General features: G+C 38.3%; 1 protein-coding gene across 1 annotated transcript in view; it reads right to left on the bottom strand.

Annotated features, from left to right (window-relative positions):
- Positions 1 to 2,900: 2,900 nt before the first annotated feature.
- The window catches only part of sik2.L (salt inducible kinase 2 L homeolog), a 104,283-nt gene continuing 87,783 nt past the window's right edge, over positions 2,901 to 19,400 (bottom strand). Inside the window, exons 9-15 of the mRNA XM_018225910.2 lie at positions 15,106 to 15,270; positions 10,038 to 10,281; positions 9,177 to 9,452; positions 8,554 to 8,711; positions 8,093 to 8,206; positions 6,194 to 6,285; positions 2,901 to 5,609 (exon numbers count right to left, since the gene is read on the bottom strand). Coding sequence (XP_018081399.1) covers positions 5,054 to 5,609; positions 6,194 to 6,285; positions 8,093 to 8,206; positions 8,554 to 8,711; positions 9,177 to 9,452; positions 10,038 to 10,281; positions 15,106 to 15,270 — 1,605 coding nt within the window. The 3' untranslated portion in view covers positions 2,901 to 5,053. The remainder of the gene's footprint in view (positions 5,610 to 6,193; positions 6,286 to 8,092; positions 8,207 to 8,553; positions 8,712 to 9,176; positions 9,453 to 10,037; positions 10,282 to 15,105; positions 15,271 to 19,400) is intronic.

Raw genomic sequence — 19,400 nt, 5'->3', positions numbered from 1 at the left:
TGTCAAACCACAGGCACTCCATCAGTCTATTTCCGGCCACAGGGGTTTCGGTTTCATTGAAGTCTACCGATATCTCTGCTATAGTAAGCAGTATTGCAGCTCCTCCCACTCCTAAGTATACAACTCATATTAAAAGAATGTATGCTCTCCGCATACAAGGAGCAAAACCCTTCTCTATTTAAAGGGATACTGTCATTGGAAAACATGTTTTTTTCAAAACGCATCAGTTAATAGAGTTACTCCAGCAGAATTCTGCACTGAAATCCATTTCTCAAAAGAGCAAACAGATTTTTTTATATTCAATTTTGAAATCTGACATTAGACATTTTGTCAATTTCCCAGCTGGCAACAATCTGTTTGCTCTTTTGAGAAATGGATTTCAATGCAGAATTCTGCTGGAGCAGCACTATTGACTGATTCATTTTGAAAAAATGTCTTTTCCCATGACAGTATACCTTTAAGAGACAGTGACTAGGACTCTCCTTGACCATGCACAATGATAACTGCAAGTATGCACAGCTAATATCTAAGAGCAGGTTCAAGTTCTGCCAATAAAAAGACCTTACGTGCAGGTTTACAGTAATCCCCATACGTAATAAAAGGCATTAAGTTTGCCCAAGAGCAATAACGTATAGCAACCAATAAGATGTGACCAGTAAATGCTACCTGTCGATTGGTTGCTATATTGCCACTGCACCTGGGCAAACTTAGTGCCTTTTTTTACATAACCCCAAGGGCATTAAGTAATTCAGAAGGTTGAGATTAAGTCAACAGATAGTAGTACGCACTCCTGCATTTTCTTGGCCAAATAAAACATGTCTTTGTTTTACGAGGAGCGAGTTAGTGAATTAATTTGATTTATAAATAATGCTCCTTGATTGCATTACAGTGTTAAAGGGCCATTATACCTTGTCTCCTGATTTTCGCTTGGCATAGGATATGAGAAGTTATTTCTGCTACAGCCACAATTAACAGAAGTTTTTGGCTGCCCAATTCAAATGTATGGCCCTGGTCTGCTTGGTGACGTCCACATTTAGCTCCCTTTAAAGGGATTATAACAAAACAGGACAAAAACAGGCTATGAAACCAATGGCATCATAGATAAGTCAACTCATGTTGGTAACAACAAAAACAGGAAGTGAAAAGTAAAATAAATAAATACCTCCTAATTTCATCACAAAACCTAAAAAATATATGTATTCATCCCCCAAAATCCCCATGATTAATGTAGCACTGCATCAAGCATGAATCATTTTTAGGAACCCAATTTTTTTGACCTGATATATTGAGTAACAATTGAGTTGGACTTCGTTTTCTATAAAAATATATTTTGACTTGGGGTGCTTTTTCAGTATAGTGCTACAAAACTTGGTAACATTGCTCCAGGAAATCACTATTGCAATTCAAACGATTATCTCGATATCGCAGCTGGATCCTTTATTTATTTATTTTTAATTTGTATTACATTAAAAAAATATCCAGATAAAATGATGGTGCTTAATACTATACTAGGACTATATCTGTACTCGGCCCTGTGCTATCTATGCAGAGTTTCCATGGTATGCTTGCTATGGTGTGCTTGCATACTTTTGCGGTATTCAGGCCTGTATCTGCTCCTTGTAGCTGCACTCAGACTGTCACTGTGCTGATCAGTAGAGCTACACATAGGAGCAAATCAAAATAGACAGTTCTGTTTAATGGGAACAAAGTACTTCATATTCTGAAACTCTTATTCAAGAATGCAAAAAATTTTTTAAAAAAAGATTTCATAATAAATGTCCAGGAAACGTGACTTTTAAAGAGATGCTATCATTATTCATGAATTACTTGAAAGCCCTCTTAGCCACAAGTCAAGGAGGTCAGACTACCCATAGGTCAGTCATTAATGATTTAAGGCTAAAGAAATTGCCCCAAATCATTTCTGCAGCACAAAAACAAAAATAGCACCATCCCCACCTTACTGAAACTTCAGAAAGGGGCCACTCAATGAAGTCAGAAATGCTGAGGTCAGAAGTAATATTCAAATTTGTGAATTTTAGTGTTGTTTTTTTTTTCCAATTTGAATAAACTTGAAATTTTACCAAACTCAAATGTTTGCTTATTTATGAGAAAATTTAATCTGAAAAAGTCTAAAACCTTGAAAAAAAATTCATTGAACACTATACTAGGACTTTATACTCATCATTTTCAATGGGTCTACAAAAAAATCTGAACGGAAAACAAAAAGCTTACATTTTGCCTACGACAACTCCCATTGACTTCAACATGCCGAAGTTTTACATTTGAGCTTTTCTAATTTTTTTTCTGCTTAATATTCGGCGCACATTAGAATTTTGGAAACCCAAATTCACGAGTCTTTGCGCAAAAACATTTGAATTGCAATAAAGGTTTCAATTCAAAAGTTGATAAATCAACCCCTTATTCTAAGAAGGTAGGTATCATAATGGGAGTTGAATGAAAAGGGCAGCTTTTGTAGACAACTCTAAATTTCAAATCTTCAAACAAGAACAGTAAAATGCTGGAGCATTCTAGAGGAAGGATACAATTATATTTATCATTATGGGCTTACAATTAAGTTGCCTGGTTCAAAATATACTGCAAAAGGATGTTTGTAAGGTAAAAGCAAATGGTTAATTTTTATCACTTGTGGGTGTGAATTCTCAGTGTAGAGCAGGTCAAGTAATGAAAGAATTCACACCATAGGTAATGGACACTCACTTGAACAATGCTAATTTTGTATTTATAGATCCCTATATGACTGTAGCAGAATTGCTTCCTATTTCTTGCCAAAGCACAGGTCTAGGGATATCACGGAAGCCATCAAAGGAACGGACAGAACGACTGGAAGCAAATTATACATAGACACTAGTGAGGAGAAACGCAGAGATCAAGAGGCAAAATTCTAGTTGAGTAGGATGAGAGTTTATCAAGTACCATAGTGGAACAAATAAAATAAGCAAAGAGGGTTGGTAGGTTCTATGAGTGAAAATTAAAAAGGTCAGTAGACCCGGACAATTTTAAGGAGGCTTGTGCTTACTATGGGAAATGGTATCTCTCTATACAATCTATAAGAAAAACCTACCAAGCTGTCCCTGCTTTAAAAGTGCCAATTATGTCCCCCAGTATCAGACTTGGTAGGGACCCACCAATGCTGCCACATCAGGAGCCTGCACACAACCCCAGACCCTTTTTCTGCCACCCCTATGTGCCCACCACCCCAGCTGCGACCTTACTCTACCCCCCCTCACCAAGTGCCCCTTCTATTCATGTGATCAGGGCTGGAGGAAGTCATGGAGCACATACTCTGCCTGACAGTGAGACAATGGCTATATAAACAAGGCTAAAACTGCAAGCTGAGCCTTTATACTAATGAAACAGGGCAATTAAAATTCAACTCTTAATATTTCCATTGTACAAATCCATAGAAAAAGAAAAAATAAGGTTCAGACAGTGACCCTTTAACTTTGTCAAAATAGGGTTCACATGTAGGATTTGATTAATGATGTAGTGTACTGGGATTTCTTGGGTCAGAATTAAGAGATGCCTGCTTAGTCCTTCTCTGATAACGCAACAACAAAATTCATTAACACTACTAGCTTCTTTTCTGTTATAATGCATCTTACCTAATGGGAGGTTCTATTACAATATGGCTATTTTGAATCTTGAATTTACAGAAAGTGCAACGTCTATTTGTGAACGAGGACACACCGTTGTATCTAAGTTACAAACTCAGCTAAGGTAACCTCTTCTGATTAGAATACTATACACATGATTTGCATTGATGCACTATTATTTCCCTCACTGTAGCTTTGTGTGAACATCCATTTCCATGGTTAATATATCAACAGTTCATGACATTAAATAGAATTAAATATTGCTATAATACTTTTTGAAACATTTTCTCTACACATGAGCAATCAAGACATAGAATTCATTAAACAATTTAGCATTCCACACAGTGGAACAAACATACGTACACACAGACTCTGAACGGACTTTGGATGTAGCATTGATATAAATGGGGTTATGGTAATTTTTCCATCTGGAAAAAAAAAAAAAAAAGTAGAATCTAGTATGAAAAAGAACCCAAAAAAGGCACAGAACTACCACACTTCACACATTATTTTTGTAGCTCATTTTGTGATTTCCTGATTCTAAAATCTAGATAGTTACCAAATGTACAAAGCTTCTTCAACAAACAGCAACATACAGTATTACTGTGACTTCAAAACATAGTCTTAATTATTATTTCTTCATTGTGTTCTTAAAAAGTGACACGCCTTGTAACAATGGTCTCTTGTCTCCAAAGGCTGCCGTGTGTCTCCAAAAGTGAGCTTGAGGCACTACAATGAGGAACATTGTATGTCTTGCCTTGGTTCTCAAGTTCAAACGCTCCTGTTATTATCATAGGTTTTTCCCAAGAGCTCAAGCTCATTTCAAAAACAGTACTGTAATGTTATTTTGTGCATTCACATTCATGCCTCTCCTTTTCCCGAGGCTTCTAAAGTTCTGTTTCTCCAAGCAATGTTAGTCTAGAAATCAGGTAGCTGGTTTGGCTTCCCAGCTTCTCCATGTTTTACTGCAAAGTGCTTGTTGCCAAAGTCAGTAACTTAGAATGCAGTCATGTTCTAAGAAATGTTTGTGAGTTTTTTTTGTTTTTTTTTACAATAATGATTACTTTACAAAGAACAATCCCTTCCCACAAAATGAATATTGCTTAATAAAAGATGAACTCCGCCATTTCGATCTGGAGTCATTTATAAAGTCCAGTGTCTTATTGTGCTGTAGGAGGTCAGAATGATATATTCCTGTCACTTCTCCTCTACAGGACCTCAGGTTTCTGGGACACAGAACATTAAATCTGGAATCTCAGCAAATCAGCTTTTAAAGCTGGAATGAGGCCAAGGGTAGGAGAATAAGTAATGAATTTTTCCTTCTTATTTTGGGTGGGACAACAAGAATAAAAGCTTTTCAAAATTCACACTTTCTTCCTTCATTTTTTTTTCAGCCTTGCCCTAAAGCATGATCATAGACATAATGTTCCATGCAATGTCTAATTGACTAAGACATATCCACTGTGTGAATCAACAGTCTCCATCATCTCACAGTCACATGGCTCACCGAGGGCCAGTGTTTCATAGGACAACTGTGGGTCAGGTCCTGCTAGATTACTCTGGTTTTCAGGCAAAGTCATAACACCTTGTTGCGTTGAGTTCATAGAATACTGACACTGGTTTGTGTATTCTGGCTCGTGGGATGGCACTCCTGATAATTCACAGGTCTGATAAGCATAATGCAAAGAAGCTTGCTGCACAGGCATCTGCGCCGTGACCTGTGGCTGGCTAGGTTGCACCAGGTTCTGCATCTGCTGGGAATGTAACTTGTGATACTGACTTAAGAATGGGTCATATTGCATTTCATCAGAAGCTGGTTCCATAACAGGGCTAAGTGGCTGAGACAAGCCAAACTGTGTCTGTTGTACTGTGTCCTGGTGTGACAAGGGTAGTTGCGGAGTCTGCATGGGGTAAGAGGTTTCAGCTATCTGCATCTGTTTGAAATAAGCCTGCAGCTGTGGTTGCTTCTGAAGGAAAAGCCGTTTCTGGTGCAATCTGTTGGATTAATAATAAAGTGAATTTATCTCACATTTTTGAAAAAATTTGTGTTGATCAGGTAATAACAAATAGTATGTCAAGCAGAAATAAAATGCCACCTAATGGCACAGACACGGACTATAAATTATTTGCAAATGTAGAAATGAAAAACTGAGGGGCAGGTGCACCAAATTGCAATTTGAACTACGTCACATTGCAAAAATGGCACCAAAGGGTATAGGTGACCATAAAAGGGCTAATAAGGCAGTTGAATCAGCAACTTATTGGCACATGTATATGACCTGGCCTACGGGAAAATCCCATTGGATGAGGAACTCATTGGAATTTGGATGAAGTCCTCTCCCAAGGGGTCTCCATAGGTAGGAGACTCTATAGATGTATGGGTGGCTACTCGCTGTTTAATTCTATATGTTGCTAGACTTGGTTACAATCTTGTTCCTGTTGTTACATTATCCTGTGCTAGAACACGTCAAGCATATCTATAGGCATTTAACTATCAGAGCATGCTGGGATATCCCAGATATAGAAACATCATCATCATCATGATGATACAGATATGGGTTTCTGCTCCACACTCTCACCTGTGTTCCTGTAACTGCTGCTCCAGGCTCCTTGGTGATTCTTTACAATATAACTGGCAGCTGTTCTGGGCTTTGGCCAGTAAATTTGCTTTCTGTAACAAAACCAAGAGTGACCTTAGAACTGCAAAGCAACTATTATAATAGGGCATGCTCGTACATGTATGCAGGGCAAAACACATGCATATACAGATTGATTATTTTAGACACACAGGAAAATTATTATATGCTGACAAAGTACTGTGTTTAGGGGGGGAAAATAAAAAGCAAAATAACAAAGAGAAGGAAACAGTTTCTCAGTGTGCTTATCAGGAAACAAATCAACTATTCACTTTATTTTTGGGTGTTCACTCCCTGGCAGGCATCCTGGTGCGCTGCAAAGCCATTGGGAAATAGGGAAGTCTGAGATTCCTGTCACTCATTACTGGCTATGTATGTGACTGCAGGCAGTTCACAGTTCCCTTCCACAAGTTACTGGGTGTGTGGTTTAAAGGCCGTGGGGGCTAATGCACACGTGCTGCCTAATCAAACAGGCAGGACAAATAAAAATGTACTGTAACTCAAAAACCACAAATAATAATAAAAAAATAATAAATAAAACGAATGGCAAATTGTCTCAGAATATCAATCTCCTCATTATACTAAAAGATTTAAAGATGAATAACCCCTTTCTTCGTGGATGTAGAAATGATTTGTCACTTTTTCTAGTTACGTAAGGGAATATATTTCATTCTACTGTTCTAAGAATCTTGCTGTTTGCGTAGCAGCAAATTATGCAAACAAATAGTACTTAATTAAATTAACAATTAGTGGTTTAAATTCCAGGAAAAATATTATGTTTTGGTTTATTATCGGCTTTACTCTTTGGTGTAAAGGAAATTTAGGCTGAAGAAATGGAGCACTGGTAGAAGGCAGGCAAGTTCAGACAATGTAGCTGAAGGCAGCTCTTCTCCAGCAAAGAGTGCATTTTGCCCAAAGCCTTGCATGCTTTCTTAAAGGACTGTTAATAAATTGGATTTTGCTATATTGTGCAAGGGTCAGAACCAGCAGTGCAGAGAATAGAAAGGTAGAATTATTTCAATAGCAATTACATTTACAATTAAACCACTGAACATTTTTAATTAATGTATATTGCATGGTTGTTTAGAATTACACAGTTATTCATTAACTATTTTGAATTAGTTCAGTGGGGACTGTTGTGTATTGGTAACTATTTCTCAGAGTAATGTCCGGATTTGTTTTACAATAGCTATAAAGAAGCAAACCATTAACAAATCATATTATCTAAACAATGGGAAATGGACAGAGCATGAGGTTACTAGGCAGCATTCACTGAATAGGAGACTTGCTCTTCTAATGAAAAAGACCAGGGAAGGCAGCAACTCATTTGAAGTTTTTTTTCTCTTTGTTTTTTCCAACAAATATATACATAGTATCTTCATATAGTAAGGTCTAGCATTAATTATAAATCTAACAAAACAAAAGGGGGCAATATATCTCCCAGGGTAGTTACTACTAAAGGTAGTCCTTTCGATGATGTAGGCTTTATATTTTGGTCTCAGATAGCCAAAGTTGATATGCTTCCTGTATTATTCTTTTCTTTTTCAGACCTCTTGGCACTGCTTTTTCCTATTTTAAGTTATTAGTTACTTCTTTTTGTACTTGGTAGGTATTTGGTAAGTTTGACGGTTTTGATGGTTCTTTGGCAATGGAGGCCAGTGCCCAAAGACTCAGCCTCAGTGGGCACAGTTGTGATCGAATTGGTTCTACTCTACTACAGTGTTTTGACATACTGCATTGTATAATATTTTGTGGGCACCTATCCTTTCCAAAAAAAGATTTAATATAGGGATATTTTTAGGCACATTATCAATAATGAGCAACAACTACAGAATAACATACCTGCAACCTGTGCTGTAAATACTGTGTCTCCAAACTCTGGCGTCTAGAGAGAAAATGGGGGTGCATGCCATTGGGAAACGTGGATACACTTGGAAGATGCGCAGACATATCCAGCTGCAAAGAGTAAATGCGAGTTAGAAACAGGCCTGGCCTTCTGAAGTTCCATCATGAGGGAACCAGTTCAATATAGTAGACAACAGGTCTAGTAGTTCTAGTAGAAAGTGGCATGCTGCCCAACAACACCCACATTGGTTTTATAAACACTGGGGATGCGCTGGAGATACAATGATTTTTTAAATTTCCTGTGCGCCAATCCCCCATTGCTTTGGTCCGGATGATAAAAATTTGCACAAATAAAGGGGAGGGGACAGGGGTGAAGAACAGCATTGGGCTTAGGGGCACCCACTATGTAAATCCGGCCCTGGTTCTAGTCCCATCAGAATACGGAAGGATTTCCTTACCACGTGATGGTTGTAGTCCTGGAGGTGGTTTGGAACGCTAGTGACATTTTGCTCCTCATCAGGTCCCATCTGTTCATAAAACATCTGAATTTTGTTGAGCTCTAAGATACCCTTTGTCCTGGCCAGGTTTTGCAGATGTTGACGAAAGGCCACAATACCTATATATTTGAGAATACATTTAACTTAATTACATCAAAGCATTTTCTTTGTGATTATTAAACTTCACAAAGTTCAAGGTCTTAGGAATGCGAAAGTCTGAAAAATGCAGTCATACTTTCTTCCCTCAATGGCAAGCTTTAAATCACTTTGTTCCATAGCTACAAGGCACTGCCACAACTGTACTGTAGTTTAATTGGCTTGTGTAATGCAGATTCTGAAATGTGCACACATACAGAATGTAAACTGCAATTGACAGAAAGAAAAAGAAAGAAAGAAAGAAAGAAAGAAAGAGACAGAGAGAGAAAGACAGACTTTGATTGTGTCTGACAACATGTAGCTCATACAGGACCCTAGCTGGAGGATCTGGTATGGATGTCTCAATTTTCATATTTATTCATACACAAATAGAAACATTTGCAAATGGTTATTACAAATGAGGTGAAATCCAGAAAGAAATGAATTACCTTGTGTTAGAGAGGTATCTGATGCTCGTCTGCCTTCTCGGAAACTGACTGGAGACCTGTTATGAGCCTCCCGTTTTTGGCAGGGAATTGTGGGCATAGCTAAATTTGTTGGTCGCAGTCCTATGAATGGTGGTGTCAGCCTGGTGACTGGTTGATTTGCCATAACAGCTTCTTTCATTTCATCTTGGAAACTGAAATCACTCTGAATAGATCCCATGTCGAATTCTGAATCTACACTTCCCAGAGATGGGTTGTCCCCAATGGTGAAAAGTTTGCCTGCAAAAAAAAGATAAAATTAAGAGGTGAATAATTTTTTTCCTGGTCATATTTTTTCTACTTTTTCTGTGATTAAAAAAAAAAAAAAAAAGCTACACACACACACACACACACACACACACACAAACACAAATATTTAATGTATTCATAGACTTCCACTAACTTTTCAATTACATTTTGTTATAACATTATGGACACACGCATTACTGCATAGATTTCATTAATTGTACGTCTTTAGACTGACAAGATGTTCTGATAACACAGAAATACCACAAATCTGGATATACATTTCACACAAAAGGGGTTTGTACATTATTGTGGACTTGTCCTTTTGCCCCTGGAAAAATGTTTAATATGAATCCAATATGTAACTATTGTATTATTAAACAGTATGAACAATTTCCAAGTGAACAAATAGATTAATAAACAATTGAGGGCTAAGGTAGTCGGGTTCCCAATTATAACGATAAATAGGATTGGGTAATTCTTTTCCAATACATTACTTTGCCCTGGACACATTGCAGGGAAATGGGGGGCATAGGGTGTGGTGAATATATGGAAGTTTTTTTGGAATCTGCCATTTACCTTCCATGTCTGGACCCCCGCTAGGTAGCCTAACCAATTGATTGGTCACTTCGGCAAGAGTATGTCGCCTCTGTCCACTACGCCTGCCCTGACAAGCTGCAAATGCTTGAGCTGGGTCCTCCTCAGTGTCATCCTCCGTCTCAATGCCTTCATCTATAGATGTCTCCATCATGTTGCATGGCAACGACTGACATGCTTTCCTTATAGTAACTGGAGGCAGTGGGTCCAAAAGGCAGCCGTTAACCTGGAAGATAGCACATAAGAACCTTATTTAAGATGAAGTAGTATACAAGAACTTTATCAATGGGGATACTCTTGTCAGTGTACATTTCCCCCCATATGCATCCCCATTTTATATGTTATTTTTGGAAAAAACAAAAACAAAAAAAACAACACAAAGGCACAGGCTATGCTGTTCTGTTGTCTTTGCCTCAAAACCACTCTGGACCTTGAGAATGACAGAGCTGTGTACATTTATATATAAACATATTCTGGAGTTCTATACCAAACAAATTACACACATACTGGTCATGGATGCCAGAACTGTGTAAAATTGCTAGAATGTTCAAGATAAAATAATGTAAAAAAAAAAAAAGCTTGGGAATTTTCTTCTGTACATGGTGGTTTTGAGGTAACTGTGCATTCCAACTGACAAAGCGATAAGAGAGAGTACAACAACAGGTGTTAGGATATGTTTCATGTGGGCTGATGGAATAAAAAAAAAGCTATCATGTATCCCTGGAAAGGCTCATTACTTTTTATAAGAAGGATACAGTAAATGCCAATACAGTATTCTAATAAAGCGAGGCTGACCTTCAAATCCAAATATTTCTTAGCTAATTTACGTCTCTGTGCTGACATGTGAGATTGGAAAGTGATAACAGGGAAAGCCAGTAGCTGCAGCAGGAAAGTGTCACGTACACAAGGGGTACTCTAAAGGATTCATTAGTTCCATTTGCAGACGTCTGATGACATCATATAGCATGTGATGGTCAAGGTCAACAAGTTTCACCAAGCAAAGACTAGAACGTGTGTTAGGGACATGTCTGCTGACTGTGGCCGTGAAAAGGGTTAACTGAAAGCTGTGAAGGAAATGGTGCCAGAGTCTTGGGAATGTAATCATTTCTCCCCAGGATGTGAGTAAGAAATCATTCCACAGCAAAATTGCATCTGTGAACAGCTGATCCTATGAACTTCAAAACCATAGGAGGCCCCTTTACATAATAATTACTTTCCGGCCTGGGTAATGCCAGTGCACGTCGCACTTTCATTCATCTGTGAGTCCACGTTGTGGTGCAACACTGTCTCAGTTCTCAGAGGAGGAATGTGCATGCTATGTACACAGGAATGAGATTATAAGCTTGAAAGGGTCCCCAATGAAAACAGAATGTTGTGTGACATGCAGCGGTGCAAGCTACGCACGTCATTAGTCCCTTTTGTAATCAATGCCTAAGAGATTAGTCCTGTCTACTTCTGAGAGGGGCAAAGTAGGACTCTCAAGAACCAGCCTTATAACTTATCTGTACTGCACTTCTTTTAGGAAAATATTCTCTCTACAAGATTTGGAATAAATGCTCAACAGTAGTAAAAAAAAAAAAAAAAAAAAATTGTAGCCAATAGACTTCAATGCATTTTGTTGCAATTTAGGCGAAGCAAAACCAGTCAGATAAGCCGATCACTACTCAACTTGGTATATGTCTGTAGGGTATGAGCATTGGAGGGTATAAATAGGGCAGTTTGCGTGTGAGCAGTTCCTGAACAAAGCCCTACACTTGTATAAAACCACCAACCTACGGGAGGAATAGCTACACATATATAGATCAGCTAAGGATAAGATCATATATGAGGGTAACCATGGGAATGCCTCACCATTTAGTGGGCCCCAAAATATCTTTACTAATACTGGTATGGCATTGGATATTCAGAAGCCACATTTTTAAAATGATTTTCTTTTTTCTGTGTAATAATAAAACAGTACCTTGTATTTCATCCCAGCTATGAATTCTGAGTTGGGATCCTTAATGGAGGCAAAACAATCCTATTGGGTTCATTTAATGGTTAAACGATTTTTTTTAACACACTTAGGGTCTGGTGTTCCAAACTACAGAAAGACTTATCCATAAAATCACAGATCCCGAGCATTCTGGATAATAGATTCCATACATATACAATACATACTATTGTACAAACAATCAGCTGAGCTAGCGCTCAGCTCCTTAGTTTATACTTATCGACTACGTATTATTGTATGAATTAGGGACTACATAGGTAATGGGTAAACTGTCAAACTGCAATTGTGACATACTGGCTGGGTTTCTGTCTTTTAATGGTAGTTAATTTATAAGTAGGCTGGTCAGCCATTAATTTTAGAACTTCAAATAAGGATTCAGAACTTTAAGTAAAAAGTATTGGTAACAAATGTGAATGAACATGTATTAAGCAGTTTAGAGGGCATCGTTAGAGTTCTGAGCTATTGATTAATTCAGCAAACAAAAAACATCTGGTCTACAGGTGGATAACACACAGCTTCTGTGTAAATGAAAGGGAAATTAATATGGAGAAAACACTTTAGACAAATGACATGACAATGCCGCCTTGCCAATCTGTCATACCAGAACAGGTGTTAAGAATGTCGCACTTGTATAAAAAGCTATTTTGCTCATACAGGTGTGGGACCTGCTATCCAGAATTCTTTGGGGGTTTTTCCGGATTACAGAGAAAAAGGAAATTATTTTTAAAAATTAGAATTATTTGTTTGTAATGAAGTCTATGGTAGATGGCCTTCCCATCATTTGGAACTTTCTGGACAAGGGATAAATTGATAATGCATCCCATACCATGGTATGCATGTGAGATGGAGATTTGAAAAATGGCTGGGCCACGTGAGAAGCTTAGGAGGAATAGGGTGGCTGGACATGTAGGATCAAGGGGGAGGCTGCACTGGATCGGGTGCTCTTGGTCAGGAAAATGTACACTAATGCTACATACTGTATGCATAAAAATGGCAAACACTGGCTCTGTGGGCTGAGGTACTTGCTTGTCTTATTATATGCAGAGTATATTTTAAGAAATTGAACATTTAAAAGCTGTACAGTTATGGGCACAGATCAGAACTATACAGATGTAAAGGCCCTTTCTGCAGTGGAGGCTGAATTATATACATAAAAACACATCGTGAGCTCATTAGTACACGGTTAATTGCAAGAATGTTGAAAACACCCTTAGGATGGTTTAAAAGAATATCAGTGGTCAGTGCTACGGTGACTCTGTTGTGTCTAGGTATTTGGCTAGCACCAATGACTAGGAGAAGTGAACAGGGTTGTGCTCTTTATATCAGGCTATTGCACTTATTCACAACAGAATTAACCTGTAAAATGTCCTGCTTCTTCTAAATCCCTGTTGGCAATGGTTTAGCCAAGCCTTAAAATGAAAAGGTTTTGTTTTCCTTTCTTTTCTTCTGGAGTTTGTGTGATTTTCCCTGTGCCTGCAGAGGCCGCAGCATTTCAGAGAGGTTCCCCGCGGTTAAGCTAAAAATACAGGATATTACACATTGTTTTTATAGCTCTCACAGCAGCTCGGCTGAGATTTTCTGCAGCTGAACTATCACGACTCAGAAGTAATTGTTCTTCACTGAAATGTTAATGTACCTATTCTAACCTCCCCCTCACTGGAGCCACAGAGGGTGCCCTTAACAAAGGTGCTTTTACAAAGGGACCACACTTCACTAAGTTTAAAGTGTCCTGACCAGAAAAGCTGCTAGGATGAAGAGTAAGTGATAAGAGCTATGCCCGAATGTCCTGGTTGACCTTGAACAAACCATGGGTCATGTTTACAGAACTGCTTGAGAATAAATATGCAGAGGATGCATTCTAAAGACAAACGCTGCGATTCTAAGCACATTAAACCGAGTAGTGTGTGTGTTTTTATTAAACTAATGGCCAATTGGCTTTACAAAATTTGTGTATCGCTGTTCAGCGCTGGCCCGTCCACATCAAGACTCGCCACACTTCATCTTTGAAAAAGCGGCTTTATTCAGATTGCAAAAAGTGATAACAGGCAGTGGGTAAGTGGTGCGAACTAACGCGTTTCGTGCCCTCTCTATTGGCACTTCATCAGAGTTCTCTGATGAAGTGCCAATAGAGAGGGCACGAAACGCGTTAGTTCGCACCACTTACCCACTGCCTGTTATCACTTTTTGCAATCTGAATAAAGCCGCTTTTTCAAAGATGAAGTGTGGCGAGTCTTGATGTGGACGGGCCAGCGCTGAACAGCGATACACAAATTTTGTACTGCAGATGCCGGCTTGGAGTTGCCGGAGTATCGCGAGAGCTGCGGCCGAGACGCCACAAGGAAGGGTGAGCTCCGCTTTAATCTTTCATCACCCGTGTTTCTGTTCGGCCAATTGGCTTTATTGGGTTTTTATTGGCCTTTTTCTGAATCAAATTAAAAATTATGAATTTGATCTTGTGGTTACAAGTTTTACACAGCATTGTGTTAATAAAAAACAAAAACGAAATGCGGAAGCTCTATAAAAAAAAAAACAAGCAGATGATTTTAAATTTCTTCCGAGAGGAAGAACAGTCATACATGAAGTGACCAGGCTGGCCACTCACTAATATTTGCAAATTTTTGGCTAAAGATTGAGTCAATAAGAAGCCAGGTACTGGCAGATCAACCCACAAACTGATTGATCAGATCAGTGTAAACTGGCAAGTTGTGAGTTTCAAAGAGCAAGGACCTCTTAAACTTCTGTATTAACTACATAATCTGCACACATGATGTGTTTATGCTTCTGTTGTACAGTGCTGCTGAATATGTTACTGCTTTATAAATACATTAGGGCTTTTTTTGTGCTAATGAAGCATACTCTATTCTTTTATACTGTATTTAGCTACAGTTTTCCTTAAAAGCCATAAGATACTGTATATATACGCATACATAAATATATATATATATATATATATATATATATATATATATATATATATATATATATATATATATATATATATATATATATATATATATATATATATATACACACACATAAAAATAGAAAAATTCTTACCGGGGGTGTGTTTACACCTTCCTCCTCTAGGAATGTGGATTCAGTCTGGCTACTGATTGGAGGATAGGAGAATGTTTCTGCAGTGGAGGCTTCTGGGAGAATCGGAGCCCTCAGCAACCTCATATTTTGAGGCAGCAGATTCACTGGAGGGACGGCGGTGCTGGCCTATAGATAGATCAAGAGAGATTAGCAATAAAAAAAGTTGGGCTGAGGGCATAAATTTAAATTATATTTAAATATCCAGACCCATGGCTGATTCTCTCATGTTTTGAACAAATTTTCCACTGAAATATTTGCTCTAATATTTTTATTCTAAAGCACTGAAACTAAAATTTGGGATGCATGTTCTTATGAATTCTGTCCCCACGTGTATTTGCAGATTCACCTTTTGCAGCAATAACAGAGTATAATACTTATAAATAAATATAGATTTTGATAATAAAGATAAAGATTTTGGACTTGATTTCGAATTGTTTTGTGATTTTTTTCACTCATGGCTTAATTACCCTAGCAATCAGGGAGCGGTTGGGAAGTCAAGACTGAAAATGAATAGTAGACGGCCTGAATACAAAAAATTTAAGATCAGTTGAGTAGCTGTTTATAATAGCTCTATCTATAACATACATGTCACTGATCTCAGATTTAGTCAGCTTTGGCAATGGAAGAAAAAAATTAATCTTTACCTTTGCGAAAGATTCGGCCGAATACCGAACTAAATCTGAATCCTAATTTGCATATGCAAATTAGGGGTGGGAAAGGGAAAACATTTTTTACTTCCTTGTTTTGTAACAAAAAGTCACGCGGTTTCCCTCCCCGTAGATTATGATTCGGATTCGCTTCAGCCGGGCAGAAGTATTCGGCCGAATCCGAATCTTGCTGAAAAAGGCCGAATCCTAAACCGAATCCTGGATTTGGTGCATCCATACATACAACGGATTTCACCAATAAAAGTGTGCTGCTGCAAAAGGTGGCACCATGTATAAAGCTGTGAGAAAGCATTAATAAATCCTATTTGTGGAATCCATTATGAAACATCCATTGCAGTATGGGGAACAAAGAAAAATATGACTGCTCCCTTTTAAACTAATTAGCTTTATAAATGTGATGAAACTGTCCTTTGGAAACAGTCTGTTCAGTACAGAGTAATTTACATATATTTGGTGTTGAATGCTGTGTTAATGTGAGTAAGTTTAACTACAAGTATCAGAATTTCCTAGAGCAGTGGTCCCCAACCAGTAGCTCGTGAGCAACATGTTGCTCTCCAACCCCTTGGATGTTGCTCCTAAGTGGCCTCAAAGCAGGTGCTTATTTTTTAATTCCAGGCTTGGAGGAAAGTTTTGGTTGTATAAAAACAAGTGTACTGCCAAACAGAGCCTCAATGTACATTGACAATCTACATAGGGGCTGCCAAATGGCCAATCACAGCCCTCATTTGGCACCCCAAGAATATTTTTCATGCTAGTGTTGCTCCCCAACTCCTTTTGCTTATGAATGTTGCTCACGGGTTCAAAAGGTTGGGGATCCCTGTCCTAGAGTATATCAATGGTCTGAACTGTGGTGAGACTATATTCTAATATCCCCCTTGTCAGTGAATTGCTGGGAGTTGCCATTTCTTTACAGATTGAGAGCCAGGTTGAACATCCCTAAGATCTGTGTATATAGATGTATATTGGTTCTATGGTGCGGCACACGGATATTCACATTCACTAGGTGTTGCCATTGCAGAATTCCTCCTGTACAGTCCTGTGTCTGCCCTGTAAATTAGCAACTATAGCTTCAGAACATGCCCCAATACACAATCCTGTGCACTTTTGTGATTGCCCATCTATATAGCTCCTACACAGAGAGACACGTCCAACAATGTGTATGAATACCCATGATAGGGTTTTCCTAGGTTGTGATTTGCTGCCAGTGAGAACTGATGATAATAATATGGCAAACGTGTGCAGCTGTCTCCAGAAAACAAGCATTTCCATAGGCAAGACACATCAGAAAAGACTCGTGACATTCACAAGGTCATTTTCTCTTCCTGCACTAAAATATTAGAAGAATACTGCATGCCATGAACAGCTCAGAAGACTGACTGCACATAAATCCACTGATAATTTGCTGACAAAAATAAATATTTCATGCAAATCAAACTGTCTGCTATGTAAGAAGGAGATTAAGATTAATACTGCGCTCTGTCACCAAACTCCTACAGCAGCTACCAATCTCTATGGCTACATCTTTGCCTTTGACTTTCAGTGTGCTCTGTAGCAACCAGTTTATTAGTGATATTACAGTAATTATTGTTACTGACAGCACATTAACTCCTGTTGGCATAGTTAATAGACCATGGAGCTCAGCAGATTAGCAAGGAATGCAAAGGAAAAAGAATTAATTATTCACAAGTCGCTGCTTGCTTAGGGCCAAGGATAGTGAAAATAAGTTAATAAGAGTTAATAAGAGCTGCTAACCACAAAAGGACAGGACATTTTTACCTTTCCTCACTGTGTTCGGTCACAGACCCAACCCAACCTACTCTTTAAGTTGACTGCACATTGGTTCCCAAACTCACTGTTTCAGTTGCTAAGTATATTCACATTGACTGATCTTTTCCTTTGGCTACAAGTAATTTGCAGGCACTCGCAGATCCCACAAACAGGCTAGTAAAAGAACTGAGAACTTTAATTAAGGCCACAAAGTAAATTAATACATAGCCTTACACGTTTCCTGCCTTTAGGCACTTAATCATAGGCTCATGATCGCCTAAAGCCACGAAACGCATAAGGTTATGTATTAATTTACTTTGTGGCCTAAAATAAAGTTCTCAGTTATTTTACTAGCCTGTTTGTGTGATCTGTGAGTGCCTGCCATCTTCTGTTTTGGTTGAATACCTCCACCTTGAGCTGTAGGCACGGGGGCATGTGCACCCAGACCTCACGTACTACTGGTGAAACAAAAAAAAACTGTTGGATTTACATTGGGATTTTTCCTTTGTAAATACAAGTAATGTGCCCCTATGTTTAAATGGCCTTCAGATCTATATGTATGCACTCACTAAACATGAATTCACATTGTAGCAAGTAGTTACAACATAATACACCTTAAGCACATACACAGAACATTAGTGCACATTTCCTGATAATAGTGCAAGGACTGGCCCTGCATCTACAAGTCTTTTGTGCCTCGTATATAGAAGTACCCAGGGGAAGCCCATACAAGCATGAGGAAAACATCCATACCCTGGTTACATAAAATTATCTATAAGAAAGCCTTGGCTCCCCTTCACAACATATCATTGCTGGCATTTTAATTATCACAAATTTCCACAGAATTCACATACTAAGCTTCACCTCCATATACTGTATTAAATAATGCTAAAATGATTTAAATTAAGGAAAAATGTATTAAACATTTTGGGGATTTTAACAGAGGTGTGGATGTACATAGAAACATGCCTAGTATCTACATTCTTAGCTCGTGTACAAATTGAAGTGACTTTGCTTATACAATCATCGTTCCTGTGATCTCGGGTTTTCACGTGGCATTTACAATAAGGTGGCACCCAGCATTATTTTTATACAATATATATGGTCTATGTGAGACCCTTCAGATCTCGGCACACCCTGACTGCACACACCTGCACACCTCTAATAAAGTCTCTAGGAATTCAGCCTAAACATGTCTTACAGTGATTTATGGAGGATATCTTGCTAAGACACCTGGTTCAAAATGAAACCGATCTCCCAATTTTCTTGGAGCTGCATTACCCAGTCATGTGATTCCTCAAAATAGCTGCACAATGATGATTTTCCAGAGGAAACTGGGGCTGCCCTGAAACATGTGGCATATGTAGTAGTTTAGGGTGCAGGAGTTCATTGGAAGTGATTTCGCATGTTTTATGCAGCATTTTTTCTGGGAGAAAATAAGGTAGGCTAAGGTCACAAACCAATGCAAAAGCCATGGTCTTAAAGCAACAGTGCAGCTCTAATTGGAATTTCTTGGCCTGATCCATTTTAAACCAGCCCAAAGATTTAAAAAAAATTCAGTAGAACCCCCATTTTAGGTTTTTCAGGGGACCAGAAAAAAATGGTGCAAAATCCAGGAAAATGTAAAATCAGGGAAATGTATTATGCATGATATATGGGTGGAATCACAAAATGTAAAAATAAGGTAAAACTTAAAATCAGGGGATGTAAAATTGACGTTTTACTGAAGTTTCCAGTTATAGACAATATTTATTACATAGCTCTCATGTCTGTACCTGAAGAGCTTACAATTAACTTTAAAGTTTGATTGCTGATATCACA

Source organism: Xenopus laevis, chromosome 7L (assembly GCF_017654675.1).
Source record: "Xenopus laevis strain J_2021 chromosome 7L, Xenopus_laevis_v10.1, whole genome shotgun sequence".
Lineage (NCBI taxonomy): Eukaryota > Metazoa > Chordata > Amphibia > Anura > Pipidae > Xenopus > Xenopus laevis.
This window is presented reverse-complemented; position numbering and strand designations above follow the sequence as displayed.